The 19,806-nt window shown below is 42.9% G+C and overlaps 1 protein-coding gene across 2 annotated transcripts in view; it reads left to right on the top strand.

Annotated features, from left to right (window-relative positions):
• Positions 1-19,806, top strand: part of LOC310863482 (RNA-binding protein Musashi homolog 1-like) — a 37,587-nt gene that overhangs the window by 10,398 nt on the left and 7,383 nt on the right. The window contains exons 5-11 of one of the 2 annotated variants that reach the window (XM_083771848.1): positions 3,536-3,577; positions 4,469-4,561; positions 14,516-14,564; positions 16,370-16,452; positions 16,917-17,034; positions 17,844-17,927; positions 19,749-19,805. In XM_083771848.1, coding sequence (XP_083627974.1) covers positions 3,536-3,577; positions 4,469-4,561; positions 14,516-14,564; positions 16,370-16,452; positions 16,917-17,034; positions 17,844-17,927; positions 19,749-19,805 — 526 coding nt within the window. Of the gene's footprint in view, positions 1-3,535; positions 3,578-4,468; positions 4,562-14,515; positions 14,565-16,369; positions 16,453-16,916; positions 17,035-17,843; positions 17,928-19,748 lie in introns of both variants that reach the window. The other variant, XM_083771847.1, reaches the window with a different exon arrangement.

Here is a 19,806-nt window from a genome sequence, read left to right as displayed (position 1 = left end):
AGTAGTCTGAATGGTAGCCTACTGTATTTTAGGCTGTTTCTCTTTAGACTAGTGAAGTACATAATATGGTTGATCTGACGACACTCAATGCACCCTATCAGATTGTCATTATTTGCGTGTGCAATTTGTTTAGCTCTAACCTGTAGAATTGCCTTCATGCCTGTCATTGTCTTATGTCAGTGGACAGCAGTGGTAGTAGTTTGCACCTGACCACTTTTATTGTAAGCCCCATGATCTCTCTCTGTCACATAATCGCTTTAGGACAACTCGCGTCCCGTAGTCCTGTTAAAACAGTTAAATCGTTGGTGCAGTGACCTCAAACTGAGTTGAGAGCCTATTACAGTCTAAGTCCTGCATTGTTGGCCACCTATACTAACTTCTCGTGCCCGTTCACACATGCCATCCGCCGGGAAATCTCAAGACGACAGTCCAGAGATAGCCGTGTAATAATGACTTGTTATGACGATACGAAATTATTTGGAGCCATATTGAAGGAGGAACTGTTTGCCAGTGCTTGTTATTAAAGGACAAGCCGAGCCAAGTGGGGATATCTTTCCAGAAGATGTGTCTAAATTGACCATTTGATCAGTACTAAAGCAAACGCACCTCTACCATACGCTGTTGTGGTCAGCGTGCTGTGTGCATGTCCCTAGTGTCACCTTTGTGTCTGATCAGACCAGCTGGAAGTGACATGACTCCTCTCATCTTTGTCCTACTAGAAGGTGCACCCCCATCCAACACATCTCCTTTGCTTTGGTGTTTTTCTCACATGTGTGGTATGATATGTTAGGTAGCCTAAATCCGGGGGGATTAATCAAATTAAATTAATCATCAAAACAACATTTTAAATGTTAAAAGTGTTGAGCATTTTAATATCGTCGAATTATATTAGCTATTTCCCGCAATTTACTTCCAAAAAGAAGACATTTCAGAGACTATGGCGATTTGGGGGTCCTTGGCATGTAAAAGTTTAAAAACCACTCTTGTTGCTTAGACTCTGTTAAGTTTACATCATCACAGCTATATGACATTATGCAAATTAATTTGGGGCGTTCAATAACTGACCGGCGGACCTTGGCTGCATGTCACCCCCTGACTCTCTCCCTGTCTCCTGTCTCTCCACTGTACTGTCGATTAAAGGCAGAAAAACCCTCAAAATGTATTATGTTATGCTTTAGCTATTGAAAAATAGCAGATCTACAAGCTCATAGCACCGAGTGGCGCGCTACGAGCTTGTAGGTCTGCTTTCTTTTTTTAATCGAAGAACTACTGACATAGAAACATAGCTTTTTCAGAAAACTGTCAGGATGTAGAAGACATTTTTTTAATCTGATCTCAGGTCAAAATAGGTTTGAATAGCATACCAGGAAGAAATTAAAATGTTGTAATTTCCCCTATTTTTGTTAAAATTATCATTATTTAGCTAATATCAGGTCCATACATTTGATAGTTCGTGACAGTTTGTGAGGTATATTTTTGCTTTCCATTTTCATAATAACAGAGGAATGATGCTGTTTCCAAGGCTAAGGTCATTTGACCTGATCTCATCACTCTCATTGGCTGGAATGATAATATCCTGAAAGATTCCTCGCAGTTCTCAAATGCCAGACTCTCATTTGCATATTCAGTATTACTAAAGGCCAGCGCGCTCAAAATTCATTTGGTTCTATTTATATCCATAACCTTGACTACTGATGAGATATTCCGCAAGGGAAAAATTAGGCAAGCGGCAAAATATGGCTAATCCTAAATGGATGCACAATGAATCTGTGTGTAAAAAAAAAAAGATTTATACTGTACCCATACATAATTTATTCTGAATATTAAATGGGCCTTGCAGACCTCAAAATATACTGTACAGTCTAATTATTAATTTAGATGTTTTGTGTTCATCTGTATATTCCAGTACAGAAAGAGATATACATGACAAAAGTAATAGAAATTACCGACATATTTACAGAAATGTAACTCTGGTCAACTTGGATTCCTGAGGGTTTCTTAAATGAAGTTCTACCACTTATCTCTAACAAAACAACCGGTCTCGATTTCATATTTGATACTTTTACGAATGGACCACATCTGTACACTCGGAGTTACAAATGGAGAAAAATGAACACTGAAGATTTGACTGTATATGTACTTCTGTAATCTTAGTAAAGCATCGCCAGTATAACTGTAATACGGCTCGAGCACTACTTGACTAGGCACTAATGCCCGGTTTATACTTCATATAAATACAAAAATAGCTGATCTACAATATCTGGTCACAGGCAGCGCTTAAGTTTTACATTTATTGTTGCAATCAGATCCTTTTTTCACACCAGAAGTTGACAAATGTATTGTATGTACTGACAGTTTTGTGAATATCTGTACTTTACGTGAGTATTGTATTGTATTGAGTATTGTATTTTCTCCTCTACTTCTTAGGAAGGGAAAAGGTTCATTATGAATTAAGCCACTTATGCCATATTTGAAATATAGTGACAACAGGCAGCCGATCTACAGCTTGTAACTTTAAACGCAGTAGAGTAATATTTGAACATGACAGTGTTGGAAAAGGTAGTCACATTTCTTACTTAAGTAAAAGTATCAATACTGCAATGTAGATGTACTCCATTACAAGTCCGGAATTCAAAATTTACTTCAGTAAAAGTAAAAAGGTAAAGGTATCAAAATGTACTTAAAGTACCAAAAGTAAAAGTACCCATTGTGCAGATTTAAAAAATAATTTGAAATTTGAATTTTCAAACGGACGAAATGTATATGGCTAAAGTGTTTCATGTATTTGTTGTAATAATAATCAAAGTAACTAGTAACTAAAGCTTTCAAATCAATGTAGTGGAGGAAAATAACAATATTTGCCTCTGAGATGTAGTGGAGTAGAAGTAAAAGTATTGGAAATTGGAAATACTCAAGTAAAGTACAAATACCTCAAAATTGTTCCTTAACCCATTTTGGGGCGGGAACCCCTTTTGGTGTTAGCATTATGTTATGCTTTAGCTATTGAAAAATCACACCCGTGTGAACTGAGTGGTGCAACTCCCCCCCCACCCCCTCTCTCTCTCTCTCTCTCATTAGCAGGCAACAGTGCAGCTCTCTCTCTCTCTCTCTCTCTCTCTCTGTTTCTGGCACAACAGCGCCCCTACTGGTACTAATTGTCATACTCGTGCTCACAGTAACATAGGTTACCGTCACATAGTTAGGCGGACACGGATATTGCTGTTCCTTGGATCGTTTGCTCCACTCAAAAAGAGTGGCGCACTACGAGCTTGTAGGTCTGCTATTTTTGAAAAATCGAAGAACGACTGACATGGAAACATAGCTTTTTCAGAAAAGTGTCGGGATGTAGAAGACACTTTTAGAATGTGATCTCAGGTCAAAATGGGTTAAGTGCAGTACTTAAGTAAATGTATTTAGTTACTCCCCCCCCCCCCCCACTGGAACAGGAGTATCTATCTATACGTTGACCATAGCTCTGCACTTTGCCCACCTCTGAATGCCACTGATCTCCTCTCTCTCCCTTCTTGTCCTTCAGATCGACCCGAAGGTGGCGTTCCCCCGCCGAGCGCAGCCCAAGGTGAGTGTGGTGAAGAAGGGGTTAACGGTATAGAGGGAGGGGATGATGATCTCAGATGTGTCACAACTCATCACTCTGCCCGTGGTCGGGCCGGGATTAGTGTCTGCCACGTGACCCAATGGGGGGGCTGCAATCCCTCCGCCCACCCTGACACCATGACCGACTGTCCACTCTCTCTGACCCAGCACACACACACACACACACACACACGCTCACACGGGCACGCGCACACACACACACACACACACACACACACACACACACACACATACGGGCACGCGCACACACACATACACACACACACACACTTTTTCCACATGCCTGTTTCCTTGAAAACAGTTGATAAACATTCTCACCTGCTACACACGTCTATTGCTCAAATTCTATCCACACTTTTCCTGGGCTGTGTGTGCTCCAGTTCCTGTCGATTTGATCCAATGAAAGCCAATGAAACTGGTCAGATGACCAATGATATCCAATGAAATCAACAGGAACTGGAGCACACACAGCCCAGGAAAAGTGTTGATATACTTGTGGGGACATCTTGTCCTCACAAGTATAGTAATAAAAGTGCACGCACGCGCACACACACACACACACACACACATGGATATAGATTGACATTTTGTTAGTCATGGTGATAGTCTTCATTATTACTCATATCTGTATTTCTGTAACACCCCAAAGCACACATCTCCCCCCCCTTCCCCCTCCCAACATTCCTGTGGGCCTTGAACTCAGCTCGAATCAGGTTGAATGCTGAATGGCTCATTCAGAAACCACTGAAGATTAGATAAACACCAACATAAACACACATCTCTTTATTGCTAGCATCTTTCCCGGGCTAATGTGATTTGTTGTAATGATGCCATCTTGTTCTGTGTTCCTAAGCTGGTGACCAGGACAAAGAAGATCTTTGTGGGAGGACTGTCAGTCAATACCACCATTGAAGATGTGAAGCAGTACTTTGACCAGTTTGGAAAGGTATGTAAATGCACATGGAGTTTTGACACCATCGTGAAAGCATCATCATTTCCGCTTTTCATGTGCTGTCTTCGATTGGGGTTGCCAGTCGTCCCTTGAAAAAATGGAATCGTCCCTTTTTTGGAAACTAAAAGACTTGTCCCTTTTTTAACTCACATTTTTAGGACTCAATCAATGGCACACAAGTTCAAACAGCATATATAAATATATTATAATTAATATAATGTACAAGAACTGTACATACAGATTATTTTCCCGGGGTCCCTTATTTTTCTTGGAAATTAGGGATGCCATGCCATTTGAATTTCAAGTAGTTGATAACCCTACACAGATGGATTTTGTCAGATGTGTTGTCCCAGGTGATTCTTACCCACATCTTTTCTCTGGACATTTGCCAGAGATTTACCATTTACAGGCTTCTAACCTGGGTTTTTATTTTCAGTTGACAAAAGGCACAGAGTGCCTCATTTTACACAATAAAATCCGAAGTGTTCGTTTAACTAGTGTCCAAATAGAACCGCACCGGTACAATTGTACACTTTCGGAGTTAAAGGAAAACTCCAGATTTTGCTGTACAACGAGGATAATTTGGAGAACAAGAAAACGATGCCTAAAAGGGCTGAAACGAGAGAAATGGACATGCACTTTTCTCTCTGTGTGTGTGTGTATGTGTGTGTGTGTGTATGGGGGGGGGGGGGGGGGGGGTTACTGTCCTGTTCTGCATCTGGACGACGCCATATTAAGTTGTTTGTTTGTTGTCAGCGGTTAAAAGACGCTTCTTGGCTCGCCCGTTTCATTTCGGGGCCAGCTCCTTTGAATGAAATCTGGTGAAAGGCAAAGCACACGCTGTGGGGACAGATGAGCGGCCAGGGAAAGTGAAAAATAAAGGGGAGGTGGAGGAGGTGGCGGTGGTGGTGGTGGTGGTGGTGGTGGGCGGGGGAGAAGCAGGGCAACGGAGGGGCTTTGAAGGGGAAGAAGCTACCCCCCGTAGGGAGGGAGGGAGGGAGGGAGGGACACGAAGCCAGGCAGAAGAGCAAGGAGAAAGTAGGAATGTTCACGGAGGAGTGGAACCAGACGGAACGAAGCGTGCGGCGGTGCGAGCGGTACGTGATGAAACGTTACCGTTCGACGATTCAGTTACAGTGTCGGGTCGGAGAATGACGGCGGTTTCATGTAAAAAAAAGAAAAGAGAGACAGTGTGTGGTGAAAGTTTGGGTCCTCCAGGGAAGTATTAGTAAGTGTAGGGACTTCAGTGTGAACAGCTGCTATAGCTATAGCCCCCATCCTAGATGCAAACAAACCCGCACACCGGTTAAGTCCCCTGAGTTCGTTGCTGTGGAGACTTCTTTCGCCTATTGTGCTGCTGTTTTTAGGCTTCCTTTAAAATATGTGTGAAGTGTGTATTTGCATGGGTGAACATGCAGCCGTGGCAGTGAAAAGAAGCTTACATGCAAACATTGAACTATGCACAGTCTCGCTCTCTCTCTCGTACACACACACACATACACACACACACACACACACACACGCGTGCGCGCACACACACGCACACACATCCTGCTGTCAAACAGACTCAGTGTCTGGTTCTAATGTTGTTGAGCAGCAGAGGGTCTGAAGATCACCGTCACTTTGGGTTTAATGAATTGGAAGACATTAACAGCACAAGCCGCTGTTTCTCTCTCACCTTCATTTTGTGCGGTGAGTGCTTGCTTAGGGCATTATTCCAAACCACACTGTATCTTGGATTCTGCATTGTGAACACAAGACAACCACAGTCAGTCGAAGTGATCTGTCACTGCACTTGGTTTCCGCGTGCCGTGATTCACAAACTGTCGGGGTGTGAATGGCTGTTTGTGCACTAATCAGTCCGGCCATGGTGACTATTGACTTTCATGTCTAATGCCTCTTTTCCGCCACCATTCTGAAGCTAAGCGAGTCTCCGCTGCAGTGCTCCGTTCCGTGACGGACAGTGGTGGAAAGCAACTATAAGTACATTTACTTAAGTACTACAGTTAAGTAATTTTTTTAGATATTTGTATTTTACCTGAGTATTTCCAATTTCCAATACTACCCCACTACATCTCAGAGGCAAATATTGTACTTTTACTCCACTATAATTCTTTGAAAACCTTGGTTACTAGTAGTATTTCTTTCTTGGCAATATTGATATTGAGTACTTTTTCCACCACTGGTGACAGAGTTGTGTGAACAGTGTTTTTTTTTGTTTTGTTATAGAGTGTTTATTCAGTAACAGGAGTAAACAGAAAATACATTTTCAGGTCAGGATAAATAATACAGAATACAGGATAAACATGATGAATGATCTTGTGATCTTCTTTCCTGAAAATGTTTATTAAATGACTTATTAGAGAGACAGGGAGTCCCCTGTCTCTATTGCAATGATTACTAGAATGTAGTACTCTAAATTGCAACTTCTGATTGCAGTTTGGTAATAAAAGATGGAGGACTAGCAGGTCAACATTTTAGCCGCTTCCAAACAGTAAACACATTTCCTGCAAGTTGTGTATGAAGTACAGTGTGTGTATGTACAGTATACAAATGACAGAGCAGAAATTGATCGGGCTTAGCCTTTAAAACCCAGAAAGCACCTGTGTAATTTTAGATGTTGCTATGTAAATGATATAGCAATAGGAATGTTTGACAAGATTTTCTGAAAACCTTATTTAGAAAGTTTTACATTTTAGAACGATTTAGAAGCCCTTTTTAAAATCGGCCTCGGGCCTAATGCCTTCCCTTGACCAGATCCCAAGATTTGCATTGGGCGACGGTGCTTTGTTGAGTGTCAATTATACATGTCCGTATTTTACACCAAAGCAGTTGTCTGGTGAGAACCTGAGCTTTTATAAGAAATGAAAAAATCGGCACACCAATTCAGGCTGCCAAATTTCTTTACTTTTTAGTGGAACCCCTTTTGGTGGTTACAAACATTATGTTATAGTTTAGCTATTGAAAAATAGCAGATTTACAAGAACTTGTAGGTCTGCTATTTTTGAAAAATCGTTAAAATGTGCCTCAAACCATCAACCATCAGTCCCAATCACTGTCACCGATCAGGTGACATTGACACAAGTGATATGTACAATGTCTCAAAGTATATCCATCCATATTGTATAAGATATCATAAACACCCATATACAAAATACAATACATTCCTATTTGTCCTAAATATTTACAGACATTGTATTCATACACAGAACCTGAGCTGAGCAGAACCTGAGCTTTACCTGAATGACCTATAAATCAACCATGTGGTAACACGCAAATTCAGCATCCATAATTGACAGCCATTGTAGTCTTCTATGAATAGATTTGGAAATGTATTGTTGTCTCTCCTCCAACTGTCTGGCAGTAGTAAATATTCCGACATTGCAATTTGTAGCAGTATTTTGTGTCGACTGACTCGGAGTGCAGAGCCAAAAACCAATAATTGGAAATGTACGTAAGCCCTCCCACCGGATCGGGTTTGGCTACTCTGAGCGCGGTTCATGGAACCCGCTCGAGGTTGCAGTGGAAAAGCCTCATCCTTCGGACGAGAGGATATTTGGACTTTTTTAGGACATGTGAGATTCTCCCTGAAATCAGTTCAGCTGTTGCTGTATCATAGTAGATAGCTCCAGTCCCACACAGTGCATTCCTGCCGAGCGGGGGGTATCTCTTGTTTATTGTCTGAGCCCGGTTACATGCTGCAGGTTGGCTTGTCCTGTTTATTTTCTTACTGTGGCACCACCCCACATGGAAAACACACAACACACTGCTTACGCTCTCCGTGGCCTGCAACTACCTGCTAGAGAGGACGAAGAATGATTTATTTGAGGTGGTTATTTATCACTATATGTGTACGCTTGATTTGTGCCAGGATGGAAATGGCAATATACACATTTTTAACCACTTAAAGCTTATACTTACTTAGCTGGTCAGAGTTCTCTAGGCCCCCCCCTCCTGTTTTCGCTCTACACGAAATATCTTCTGGAAAAATAGCAGCTCTTGTGACCTTGTATATCCGGGGAACAATGTTTGCCGCAGAGTAGGGATGCTAGGCTTCATGTGGTTGATATAGTCGGACATGTTGAACCTAAGTGAGGTGTCAGAGTCAAAGGTCCAGTTCTCTCGTGTGACTTCCCGACTGTCCATAACCGCGCACCAGTTGCTCATTCCACGCAAACCAGCCAGCTGTGAGTGAGAAATGGATCCGGACATCAGTATAAAGGTCTTGTAATCCCCCCAACCCCCCCCCCCCCCCCCCCCCCCCCCACCCACCTTCCAGCCGGGCTGAAAGACTTTGAACATCACACCTAAAGCTGAAAATTCCAGCAACTCTGGAATCAGCTGTTGGTTTTTGTAGGTGTTTTGCAGCGTTTCCAGATGTCAGGATTTTGGTCACACAACTATATAGAGAGAGAACACAAGGGTTCACCGCAAAATAGGGCTGGGCGATATGACGATATATATCGTATTTTCGATAGAAAATGTCTATCACGAAAAAAAAACTATATCGCTTATATCGCCGTTTCGCTTTACGGCAGTATTACGTCACAGCGCTTAAATACGGCATGCCCAGCAGCCCACCGCGCGCACTGAAAACAGTGAGCCAACACCTTTCGGATGTCTTCTCTATTATATACTCTAAGGCCAACACGACCACAACACAAGCCGAGGTGGTGCTTGCACCTAAAAGAGGGGCAACGTATTCCATTGTATGGATATGGAAGTGGTTTTGATTACATGAAGGGAGATGATGGCTGACGAGATTCAGAGCGGCACGTTCGGAAATACCACACCAGAGCGAACTCATCTATCAGTTTGCATTGCACAGTGCGCCTAGTGCGCTATTTCCGAACGCGCCCTAAAGTAACCGGTCATTCACTGTTATAAATGCAGGTTTCATGTTGGGTCAAATTGATAAATTGCGTGAGCCACGCATGTTTTACACAGTTGAACAATAAGCTTGTCCGTCGTCGGGTGCACTGCAAACTTCTTCCAAGACGTTCCTCTTACCTGTGCAGTCCTCCTGCTGCGTGTGTGTCTTGTTTTATTGTTCCAAATAAATTATTCCATTTGAAAAGTCCTTAATTCAGCAACAGCTTACAACAACAACACAAGACGCTGACTTTGTTGTGATCATCAAAAAAAAGGAAAAGAAAAACCTCCACTTTTCCCATATGCACAGCTGGGCATGGAGTTGACAACGCGGTGGCGTTCTCTCTCACTCTATCGCCTGTAGTCAATTAAACATCGTTAAGCTGCCCAACGTCTTTAACAAACTAAACTATAACTACAACAGAACATGTTGATTCCCTATACAGAGCTTAAATGAACTGAAACAACTGTAGTGACAAACTGTGACATGAGATATTTATTTTTTCCTTAAGCCAATTTAATGCAGACACAGGCCTGTACTTATCTGTGTCTGAATGGCAACGTCTTATTTCTTTCTTTTTTCTTTTTAATTGTCATAATAATTATTATTATTAATAATACTAATAAAACTTTATTTGTATAGCACCTTTCATGACATGAAATGCAGCTCTCAAAGTGCTTTACAGAGCAATGGAGAAAATAAGAAAAGCAAGGCAACGACATTAAAAAACAAGCAGTAATGCAATACAGTGAGGACATGAATAACAAAAAATAAAAGATCAATTAAAAGCAATGTTGTAGAAGTGGGTCTTGAGCTGTGCTTTAAAAATGTCTACAGAGGCTGAACAATTGAGTTCAGCCTCTAATTATTATTATATACATTTTATTTTGTAATATTTTTGTACTTGCTTTGGGCCTGTCTGTGCATGGGAAGGGCATCAGTATTATATTCATATAATTAGACTGGATAATGTGAATTTAATTGTTTTTTGAGTGGTGCAACCATTATAGACAGCTATGTGTGTCCCTGTCCCTGTATCCGAGCACGGAAATAGCATAACTATTGTCACCACCAAGTGTCACTGTTGTGCAGCCTAACACAGACAGAGGCCAGGGAGGAGAGCTTGTACAGTACAGTACAGTACAGTACAGTACAGTACAGTACAGTACAGTACAGTACAGCCCAAGTACAGTAAAGTACTCGACCTGAACAAAAATCAATTATTTTAGATTAAAAAAATAGGTATCGTAAAAAATATGCTATATCGTGAGTATATCGTTATCGTGATAAAATAAATTCTATATCGTGATATGAGATTTTGTCATATCGCCCAGCCCTACCGCAAAACCATCCCCACGTTTCCTGTGCTCCTCGGTGCTCACATCCCTGAAAATCGTAGAACTTCACAATTCGAAATCTCCTCTCAAACGTTCTAAAAAGGATATGAGGGAATGTGGGGGGAGGCTGTGTGCTATGGGCCGACTGGACAAGCCATGGTGACTACAGACGGGAAAGTTTGGACTCCACTCACCCATGCAAGTTGCCGATTAGGAGGCTTGACTGGACACTTTGTCTGCGGCACTGTTTAAAAAGATTGCTGGAGAGAGAGAGAGAGAGAGAGAGAGAGAGAGAGAGAGAGAGAGAGAGAGAGAGAGATATGAGGGCAGAGAGAGGAGAATGAAAGAGCGATATACAAGGGGAAGACAGTCTGAAGAGAATGTGAATGGCACATTTCATAACATTGCACAAGAATGTTTGGGTACATCAATGATGCACTTGGCATCGAGCACTTGTTAGAGACAAGACAACAGCATATCAATTTTTTTTCCTTAAAAAAAGGAAAAAATCTCATAGAGCTTTTCCCCAAAACAACATAGAACTATGTGCAAGCCAGGTTTTTATATCAGCATGTTTCAGAATGTCACTCATCATGAGAACATGACCTTAGGATTTCTCTTGACACTCCAAATACACACTGTGCGTAGTTAGCAACAGAGCTGCTGCTAAGCCAATCTCAGTCCCCCATAGCTATCCAATCATATTGTCTTACAGCACCCCTGGCTTTGGACATGGGAGCTTTCCTTATTATTGGTTTTGGCTAAGGCAAGAGCCTAGCGTGTGACCATGGCATAAGTTAACACATGTCAAATACTTTGCCACTTAACGCAACGTTGTGTTTTTGTTTTTACTGAAGACACATCAAGGTTAACCTGTACGGTTGGGCGTGCCATGAAAGCATGTGCCAAATATTTGACTGTAAGCACATGTTCAGAAAGGGACGTCAATGCTTAATTTATGCGCTGCAGTGAGCTTCTAGTACTGGTGTTTTCTTTGTTTTTTGTTTTTTAATCTATGATGCGTCATACAACGAAGCATAAATCAAGCTAAAGCAGGTGTGTGTTCCGGGCGCAGTATAGGCCTACTGCTAACGAGCGGTCATCGTCCAGAATAGCTGTTGCTAATGCTAACAGGAGGCTAGTTGAGCTTGTAACACTATTCTTATGATAACACGTTGGCTTGCAGCTGTCTACTCACTGCCGCGGCCCTCAGCGTGCTGCTGTGTCATTGAGTTTGGAAGAGCGGAAGGGTGGATGGGATGGTGGTGGAATAAACCCACAGAATGAAGGACAGAGAGAGTGAGCTAGTGCGTGGGTCAGGGGGCTGTGTGTGTGTGTGTGTGTGTGTGTGTGTGTGTGTGTGTGTGCGTGCGCACGCGCTTTTATGAGCACTGATGCTTGTTAAAAGCAGACAGAAGTTGGATTGGAAGCATGGTTCACTTATCTCTCTTAGTCTCTATCCTGGCATGGGAGGATTTACCCTTTACCCTGAGTTATTACTTCTTGTTGTCGACTGTCGTGCAGTGCACCAAAAACACAGATCTACAAGTGCACAGGCTTGTATAGATCCACTATCCGTGCGACACCCGCAACGGCGCAACACAAGTATAATTCTGGCTTTTCTGTTACACAAAATGCGAAACAACTCAAACACTCATAGCCACTTATAGGATCGCTGCTGCATCTTGGCCACTTGGCACACTTGAAAAAGAGACTTTGTCTGACTCTCAATGTGTCCTTACTGGTTCAATAAAAGTGAGAAAAGACAAGAAATCACATTCCGTATTGAACAAGTTCTGTAATTAAATAAATATGGGTCAGTGGGAGAGAGACTTGAGGAGGTAGATGTGTTCTACATGGGAGGCAACGGTCCAGAATCTTCCACCACTCGCATTACACTGGCTTGAGATTCAATACTAGTTATTGAAAATAGCTGTGTAGGACACTTCGTGCGTGTGTGTGTGTGTGTGTGTGTGTGTGTGTGTGTGTGTGTGTGTGTGTGTGTGTGTGTGTGTGTGTGTGTGTGTGTGTGTGTGTGTGTGTGTGTGTGTGTGTGTGTGTGTGTGTGTGTGTGTGTGTGTGTGTGTGTGTGTGTGAGAGAGAGAGAGAGAGAGAGAGAGAGAGAGAGCGTGTGAGTGTGCGTGTGCTCGCGTGTGTGAGTCTGTGCTTGCGCGCACGTGCACATGCACATGCACATAGGGTTTGAGATGCAGGGAGGGAGGGATTGGTTTGAACCTCAGCCATGCTTTAACCTGCTCATAGTCATAATCTCCCGTCAAGGTAGAATATTCAGTCAGTAGTAATAATGGCAGCATTGCGTTCCATGTCTGGCTGGCCCATTACAGGTAAAGCCTAATTCACAGTCTGTTGCCAATATTTAAGCCGACAACGTGACGGCTTTGAGAGTTTGTTGTGGAGAAGCCACGAACCTTCATCCTTGTGAAGTGCGAGGGAGGAGGAGGAGAGGGGGGGGGGCAAGAGGGAGAAGAAGAAAGAGGAGTATGAATAGAGCAAAGTTTGAGTGAGGGAAGGAAGGAGAAAAGGAAAGTGGAGGGAGAGGAAGAATGAAAGGGGAGCATGTTGACAAAGCTCCCACTTCACTGTTCTCTCTCTCTCTCTCACATGCTCTCCTCTCTCTCTCTCTCTCTCTCTCTCTCTCTCTCACACACACACACACACACACACACACACACACACACACACACACACACACACACACACACACACACACACTCTCTCTCTCTGTCTGGAAAGGTTCTTTCTTTCTCTCTTTCAGTCTCTGTTTGAAAGAGAGAAAGTTTCTCTCCATTTGTCCCATCTCTCTGAAATAGAATGACTGAATGTTCCCTGTTGCTCTATCTCCCCCCCCCAACACACACACACACACACACACACACACGCACACACACACACGCAAATGTCCACAGAAAGATGTTGCATCCCCCATCACGAAAATGTACCTTTCTGTTTGATTCCTAGCACTACGTTTTTCGTCACCTTCTGTGTTTCCTCCACTTTTCTCCTCTCAAGCTCTCTCTCCCTTTCTGTCTGTCCTTCTATTCACAGGGAGGGAGGGCTTGTGTGTGTGTGTGTGTGTGTTGGGGGGGGGGGTCTTCCAATTGAAATTCTTTGCAGGGTCTCCATGGGAATTGTAAACTTTGCAGAGGTAAAGAAAAGACAAGAGCGAGCAAATCAAAAGGAGAAAGAGAACGGGGTAGAGTTTGTGAAAAGCTAGCCTTCGCCGTGCCACAGAGAAGAAATGACTCACATGCTCGTGCGAGTACACACACACACACACACACACACACACACACACAGACAGAAAGGAGAGAGACAGAGAGTGAGAGAGTGAGTGAGAAAGAGTGTGCATGTGTGAACAGGGAACATTCACTAGTTCTATTTCACTCTGGAATATTTTACTTACTTACTTTCTGTACAGGTCTGTTTATTTTCACCCTCTCCTGTCATTCATCTTTTCTTTTCTGTCCCATTCCTCTTTCATTCTTTCCTTCTTTCTTTTCTCCCTCCTTTGTCACCTGTCACCCACCCCCCACGCCCTGTCCCCTCCTCCCTCTCCATCTGTTTTCCCCTCCCTGGCTCCAACACTAAGGAGAGACAATGAAACCCCATGCTGTGTAATGGTGTGGTGTGGGTGCAGTGCGTGTGTGTGTGTGTGTGTGTGCGTGTGCCTGTTGATGTGTCAAAGCTCATCTCCTATTCGTTGCTTTGTTCCCGTAGGTCGATGATGCCATGCTCATGTTCGACAAAACAACCAACAGACATAGAGGTATGGACACACACACACACACACACACACACACACACACACACACACACTCAGATGGTAATGTGTGGTGACTCAGTAAAAGGGACACCCCGACTATGCCTTCATAAATTAAAGGAGGGTATCATCATCATCATCATCATCTTCATTAGAAATGTTTTAAAAAAGTGAGCAAATAGTTATCGGTTGTCATTTCCTGCTTAACCAGCTTCTGGGTTTCAGTGTTATCTGTTTTGTGCTTTCTCAGAGTAATATGATAGGTGCTAGGTTACAGTAGTGATGAGATATGCAGAACAAATGGCACTTTTACACGTAACGGCACAACTCCACTCCACTCCACTAAGATGTTGTGGTTTATCATCGGGCAAACGTACCTGGTACAAAGGTGCTGAGGGGATACCAGATACCTTTGTCACACAATGGTGTTGTGCAAAAGTGGCGAAAAGAGTAGATCTACAAGCTCACGTGTCATTATGACACAGGAGCTTGTAGTGCTGCTGTTTTTTAAATGTTTGAAATTGCATAATTCTAGTCTTCTTTTTTCATATAATTGATTACCGGTAGTTTGAGTCTAACTGCAGTGGGAAATGAAGGAAAGCGACTAGAGTGGAGTGGAGTCTAGTACCACGCAGGCACCATTTCAAAGTGTGTGTGAGAGCAGGAAAGGAAAGGAACGGTAAGAGGGGATGTCGGCTGGAAGGGAGGCAGGTGGAAGTGGTTGAGATGATGAATCAGGTGGTTTAATCTGGGCTCAGTGGAGGTGAACCACTCTCCCTCCAACTGCCCAACAGCATGCTGACAGGTGGGTGGGTTATGAGAGGCTTTTCTTATCGCCTCAGCTTCTTGAGTCAGAAGAGGGGGTGGTTACAGGTCAGTGGGAATTGGGTCAAGCCCAACATTGTGGTCAGTCAGTCCTCTTTATCACATTGGGCATCCCCTTTACAGGCACAATGTTCTGCTAATCATTTACTTGTTCATTCATTGACAATAAATGGGCCCGGCCATGGAGTTGAACTTTTATCAATTTCACAAAAGTTATTTCTCATTATAACCTTTCACTACTAGAGGGTATGCGCGTGACATCATCATACCCGGAAGTTATGTGGGAACGTCGCCAACTGAGTGACAAAAAACTATTTTCTGGCCTTGACAGCCAATTACACTAAACTCACTTTGCCACTCACTTTATGCATGCGCATATATCTGTCACAATAACCATTCCACATAAATGTGTTTTTGACAGTTGACACCTTGTCTAAACACTATTTTTAGTCGCTAGGGTCTGCTACCAAAACTGTGTTAGCATCATGCTATGCTTTAGCTATTGAAAAATAGCAGATCTACAAGCTCATAGCGCGCCACCGAGTGGGGCGCTACGAGCTTGTATGTCTGCGACTGACATAGAAACATAGCTTTTTCAGAAAACTGTCAGGATGTAGAAGACATTTTTAGAATCTGATCTCAGGTCAAAATGGGTTAACATGATTTTGATCACACTTAGTATTCTGTTCTCTTCTCAAGCATTTGCAAAAAAATGGTTTGAGATGTTCTTGAAATGATCTTCCCTGACATGTAAAAGCATGGTGTCGTTTCCATGTGGAAAAATCTTAACATACAGCATCTTAGCTGCCATGTAAAAGCATGGTGTCGTTTCCATGTGGAGAAATCTTAACATACAGTATCTTAGCTGCCATGTAACATCATGGCACTTTAAAACTAAGTTCTCTGCTCCATTGACAAAACGTATTTAGTGTTAGATAACAGTGTTTCTCTCTCTCTCTCTCTCTCTCTCTCTCTCTATCTCTCAGGTTTCGGTTTCGTTACCTTTGAGTGTGAAGACGTGGTGGAGAAAGTGTGTGAGATCCATTTCCATGACATCAACAATAAAATGGTATGTATACATATTTCCATTCTACCTGATCACATGAACCCCAGCAATTTGGAGTAGAGGGGGAAAAAAAGAGGGGGCGCCCTTGGGGGACTTTGGTCAGTAAAGTACAGTATATAGGGGTTTAATAGTTAAATTTGGTATGGTTTTGGGTTGAGAATGTACACCTTTTATGGGAGTTGTGTAGTTGTAGACTAATGTTAATTCCTACGGGAATACACAAGTAATTACTCAAGTATTCAAGTAAAGGTACAAATTATGAAGTGCATTTCAGAAATTGTACAGTACAGCGACCACAGTAAAGTCAAGTAAAGTCAGTTACTGTCCACCACTGGAACCAGTCATGCCTTAATGAACAGCCCAGTAATCCCCTTTCTTTGAATGTACCAACGATGTGATTATGAAGAGATGAAGTATGGCCGGCGATGTGTGTGAATGTACGGCTATATGATTATCCCTCCTTTAAGGTCGAGGTTAAGAAAGCCCAGCCCAAGGAAGTGATGTCACCGACGGGGTCGGCCAGGGGTCGTTCCAGAGTAATGCCCTATGGCATGGATGCCTTTATGCTGGGCATAGGCATGCTAGGTAAGATCAAAGCCTGTAAGTATGAAGAGAAGCAACGCTGATATTTCCATTACTGACAAATCCGCCCTGTGGCCATCGCAATTCACAGAGCACACGTGTTTTGTTCATGAAGCCCAGACCAATGCTTGTTAATGCAAACATTATTGAGGTATTTGACCAAATGGAAAGATGCTTTGAATGCCCAACCCCCCACCCTTAATACTTGCACGCTAGTATTTGAGATAGATAGTCATGTTGTAGACCATCTGGCACCTTCGCCGTTCGACAAAGTGGAACTATTCTCGCTGAATAGTGGGTCAAGGGGGTAGATCTGTATTTGTGACACATACAATTCTCACTGAGTGCTCGCTGAGGCCAGAGACCTGGAGCCAGAGGGTGATGCTCATGTAGTCTGTGGTTGTTTGGCGCCCTCTACTGGACAACACCGTTTACACACTGACTTAAATCAGACAGTTTGTATATTATATATTTGTCTTTCGGGTGGAAAACTTGTCCAAACCTTGTCAGGAAATGAAAAAAAAAAAAAAAAAAACCTGTGTTCCAATATATCCAATATAGTTATTATTAAGATCTTGTTAACTCTTCATAGGTTACTTTAACTTTCCAAGATATTTATGAATAGCGAAAATAGCTGATCTACAAGCTCACAACACATCACATCGCAATGCGTGCATTGCTAATTTTAAGTAAGGCGTGCCATTCATTTATGAACGAAGGTTTCAGCCCGACAGCAGCGATATATTTTAATGTTTACATTTTGGGCTGAAATGTATTTAAACGTGTTGTTGTTTTGCTCTCTTTGCTGACAGGCTACCCAGGTTTCCAGACTACAACCTACACTAGTCGCAGTTACTCTGGCATCGCGCCTGGATACACTCATTATCAATTCCCTGGTAAGTCCATACACGCATGCTCAACGAGGAGTCTCTGTCTGTGTCAGCCATAGTTAATTCCCTTCACCCCTGTTATTCAACATGCTGCACATTTCTGTGTAGAAACAAACACACACACACACACACACACACACACACACACACACACACACTTGCACAGGCAGAGTCTCTGGCTGCTTGTAGATATTAAAACCCATTTTGACCTGAGATCAGATTCTAAAAATCCTGACAGTTTTCTGAAAAAGCTATGTTTCTATGTCAGTGGTTCATCGATTTTTCAGACCTACAAGCTCGATGAGCTTGTAGATCTGCTATTTTTCAATAGCTAAAGCATAACATAATGCATAACACCAAAAGGGGTTCCCGCCCAAAATGGGTTAGCTTCCATAAGCACTTCGCAGTCCCTCAGGGCTCTGTACTACTGACTTTTCTGTTTTCGCTCTACACTAAGAAAATAGAATAAGTGGTTTTATTTTCAAAACACACACTGGGAAGTCACAAGAAACAGTTATACATAAGGACTAGGAATACACAAGGAACTGAACACCACGTCATTCACAAGGACAAACTGGACAAGAAACAGAACACACTGGGGCATAAATAATTAAATATAGACAAAGACTAACTAGGCACAGACGAACTGAAGCACAATCAACACTGGTATAGGCTAACAGGCAAACAGAACACAGGTGACTAGGGTTACACTAATACAGGGAGGTGAGACAAGGCAGGTAACAGCAAACAAGGCAGACAGGAAAGCACAGAACACTGCTACAAAATAAGACACTGAATACAAGTAAAAGTCCCAAAACGAATAAGTCCCAAGTCCCAAGAGCAGAGGAGCGAACACCAACATAATATGGATGCTGGAGTTTAAATGGTTAAAACTGCAATCCATGAGATTTGTATGTCCTTCTGGGTATTCAAACCCAGGGTTTACCCGTGCAAGAGACAAAAGTTCTACCAGTGAGCTAAGAAGGATCACCTGCTTGAGGAGCGGAGAGATATTGCACTTTGGACTTCAAGCAATTCCAGCAGTCAGACACTAGTGTTCCTACCCAAACAAAGGCAACAGCAGAGCTTTGAAACCACCTCCAACCAATGAACATTATTTGCTGTCGGCCAGAAGACGTGTACCTCCATATATCAACGTTGTATGTTTTTTCACAATGCACTACTTCAGCATATAAGAGTATCACACAAAAGTAGTGAAAATAGCCAATCTACAAGCAATGTGATGCATTGTGAGCTTGTAGTCTACTCTGTAGGCAATTTTCACTGTTCATTATTTTTTTTAAATAACAGAAAAAACGAACGGTTTTTGATATACAATGTCTCCACCCGACAGTAACAATTTACTAGTTATATTGTATTAATGCAGATGGGTCAAGAAGTGTGTGTGTGTGTGTGTGTGTGTGTGTGTGTGGGGGGTGTCTGGGCAGACCTTAGCGCACAGCCGCGGACAGAAGAAGCTGCGTTTTACGTCATTTCCGAGTTTTTAGACAGCTGGTGGATGGAAAAGAAGCTCCACCCCCCGCGGCTGACTGTCGCGGAGGAGAGCGTTTCCGGGAATCTGTCCGTCGCGTCAGTCAACTGCGTGGGTGGAGCTTCTTTTCCATCCACCAGCTGTCTAAAAAACTCGGAAATGACGTCAAACGCAGCTTCTTCTGTCCGCTAAGGTTGAGTTCGACCCTGTGTGTGTGTGTGTGTGTGTGTGTGTGTGTGTGTGTGTGTGTGCACGCGCGCGTGCCTTTGTAGTCTGGCTGGTGGACGGTAAACTGTACTAAGCGCTCTCTCTCTCTTGCCCTTCTGTGTTTCTAGAATTCCATTTAGAGAGGACCCCCCTCCTGACATCATCCCACCCCCATGAGCTGGCAGG

This window comes from Protomyctophum parallelum (assembly GCF_964188405.1).
Source record: "Protomyctophum parallelum genome assembly, chromosome: 8".
NCBI lineage: Eukaryota > Metazoa > Chordata > Actinopteri > Myctophiformes > Myctophidae > Protomyctophum > Protomyctophum parallelum.
Note: the sequence above shows the minus strand (reverse complement) of the source record. Positions and strands in the feature narration are given on the sequence as shown.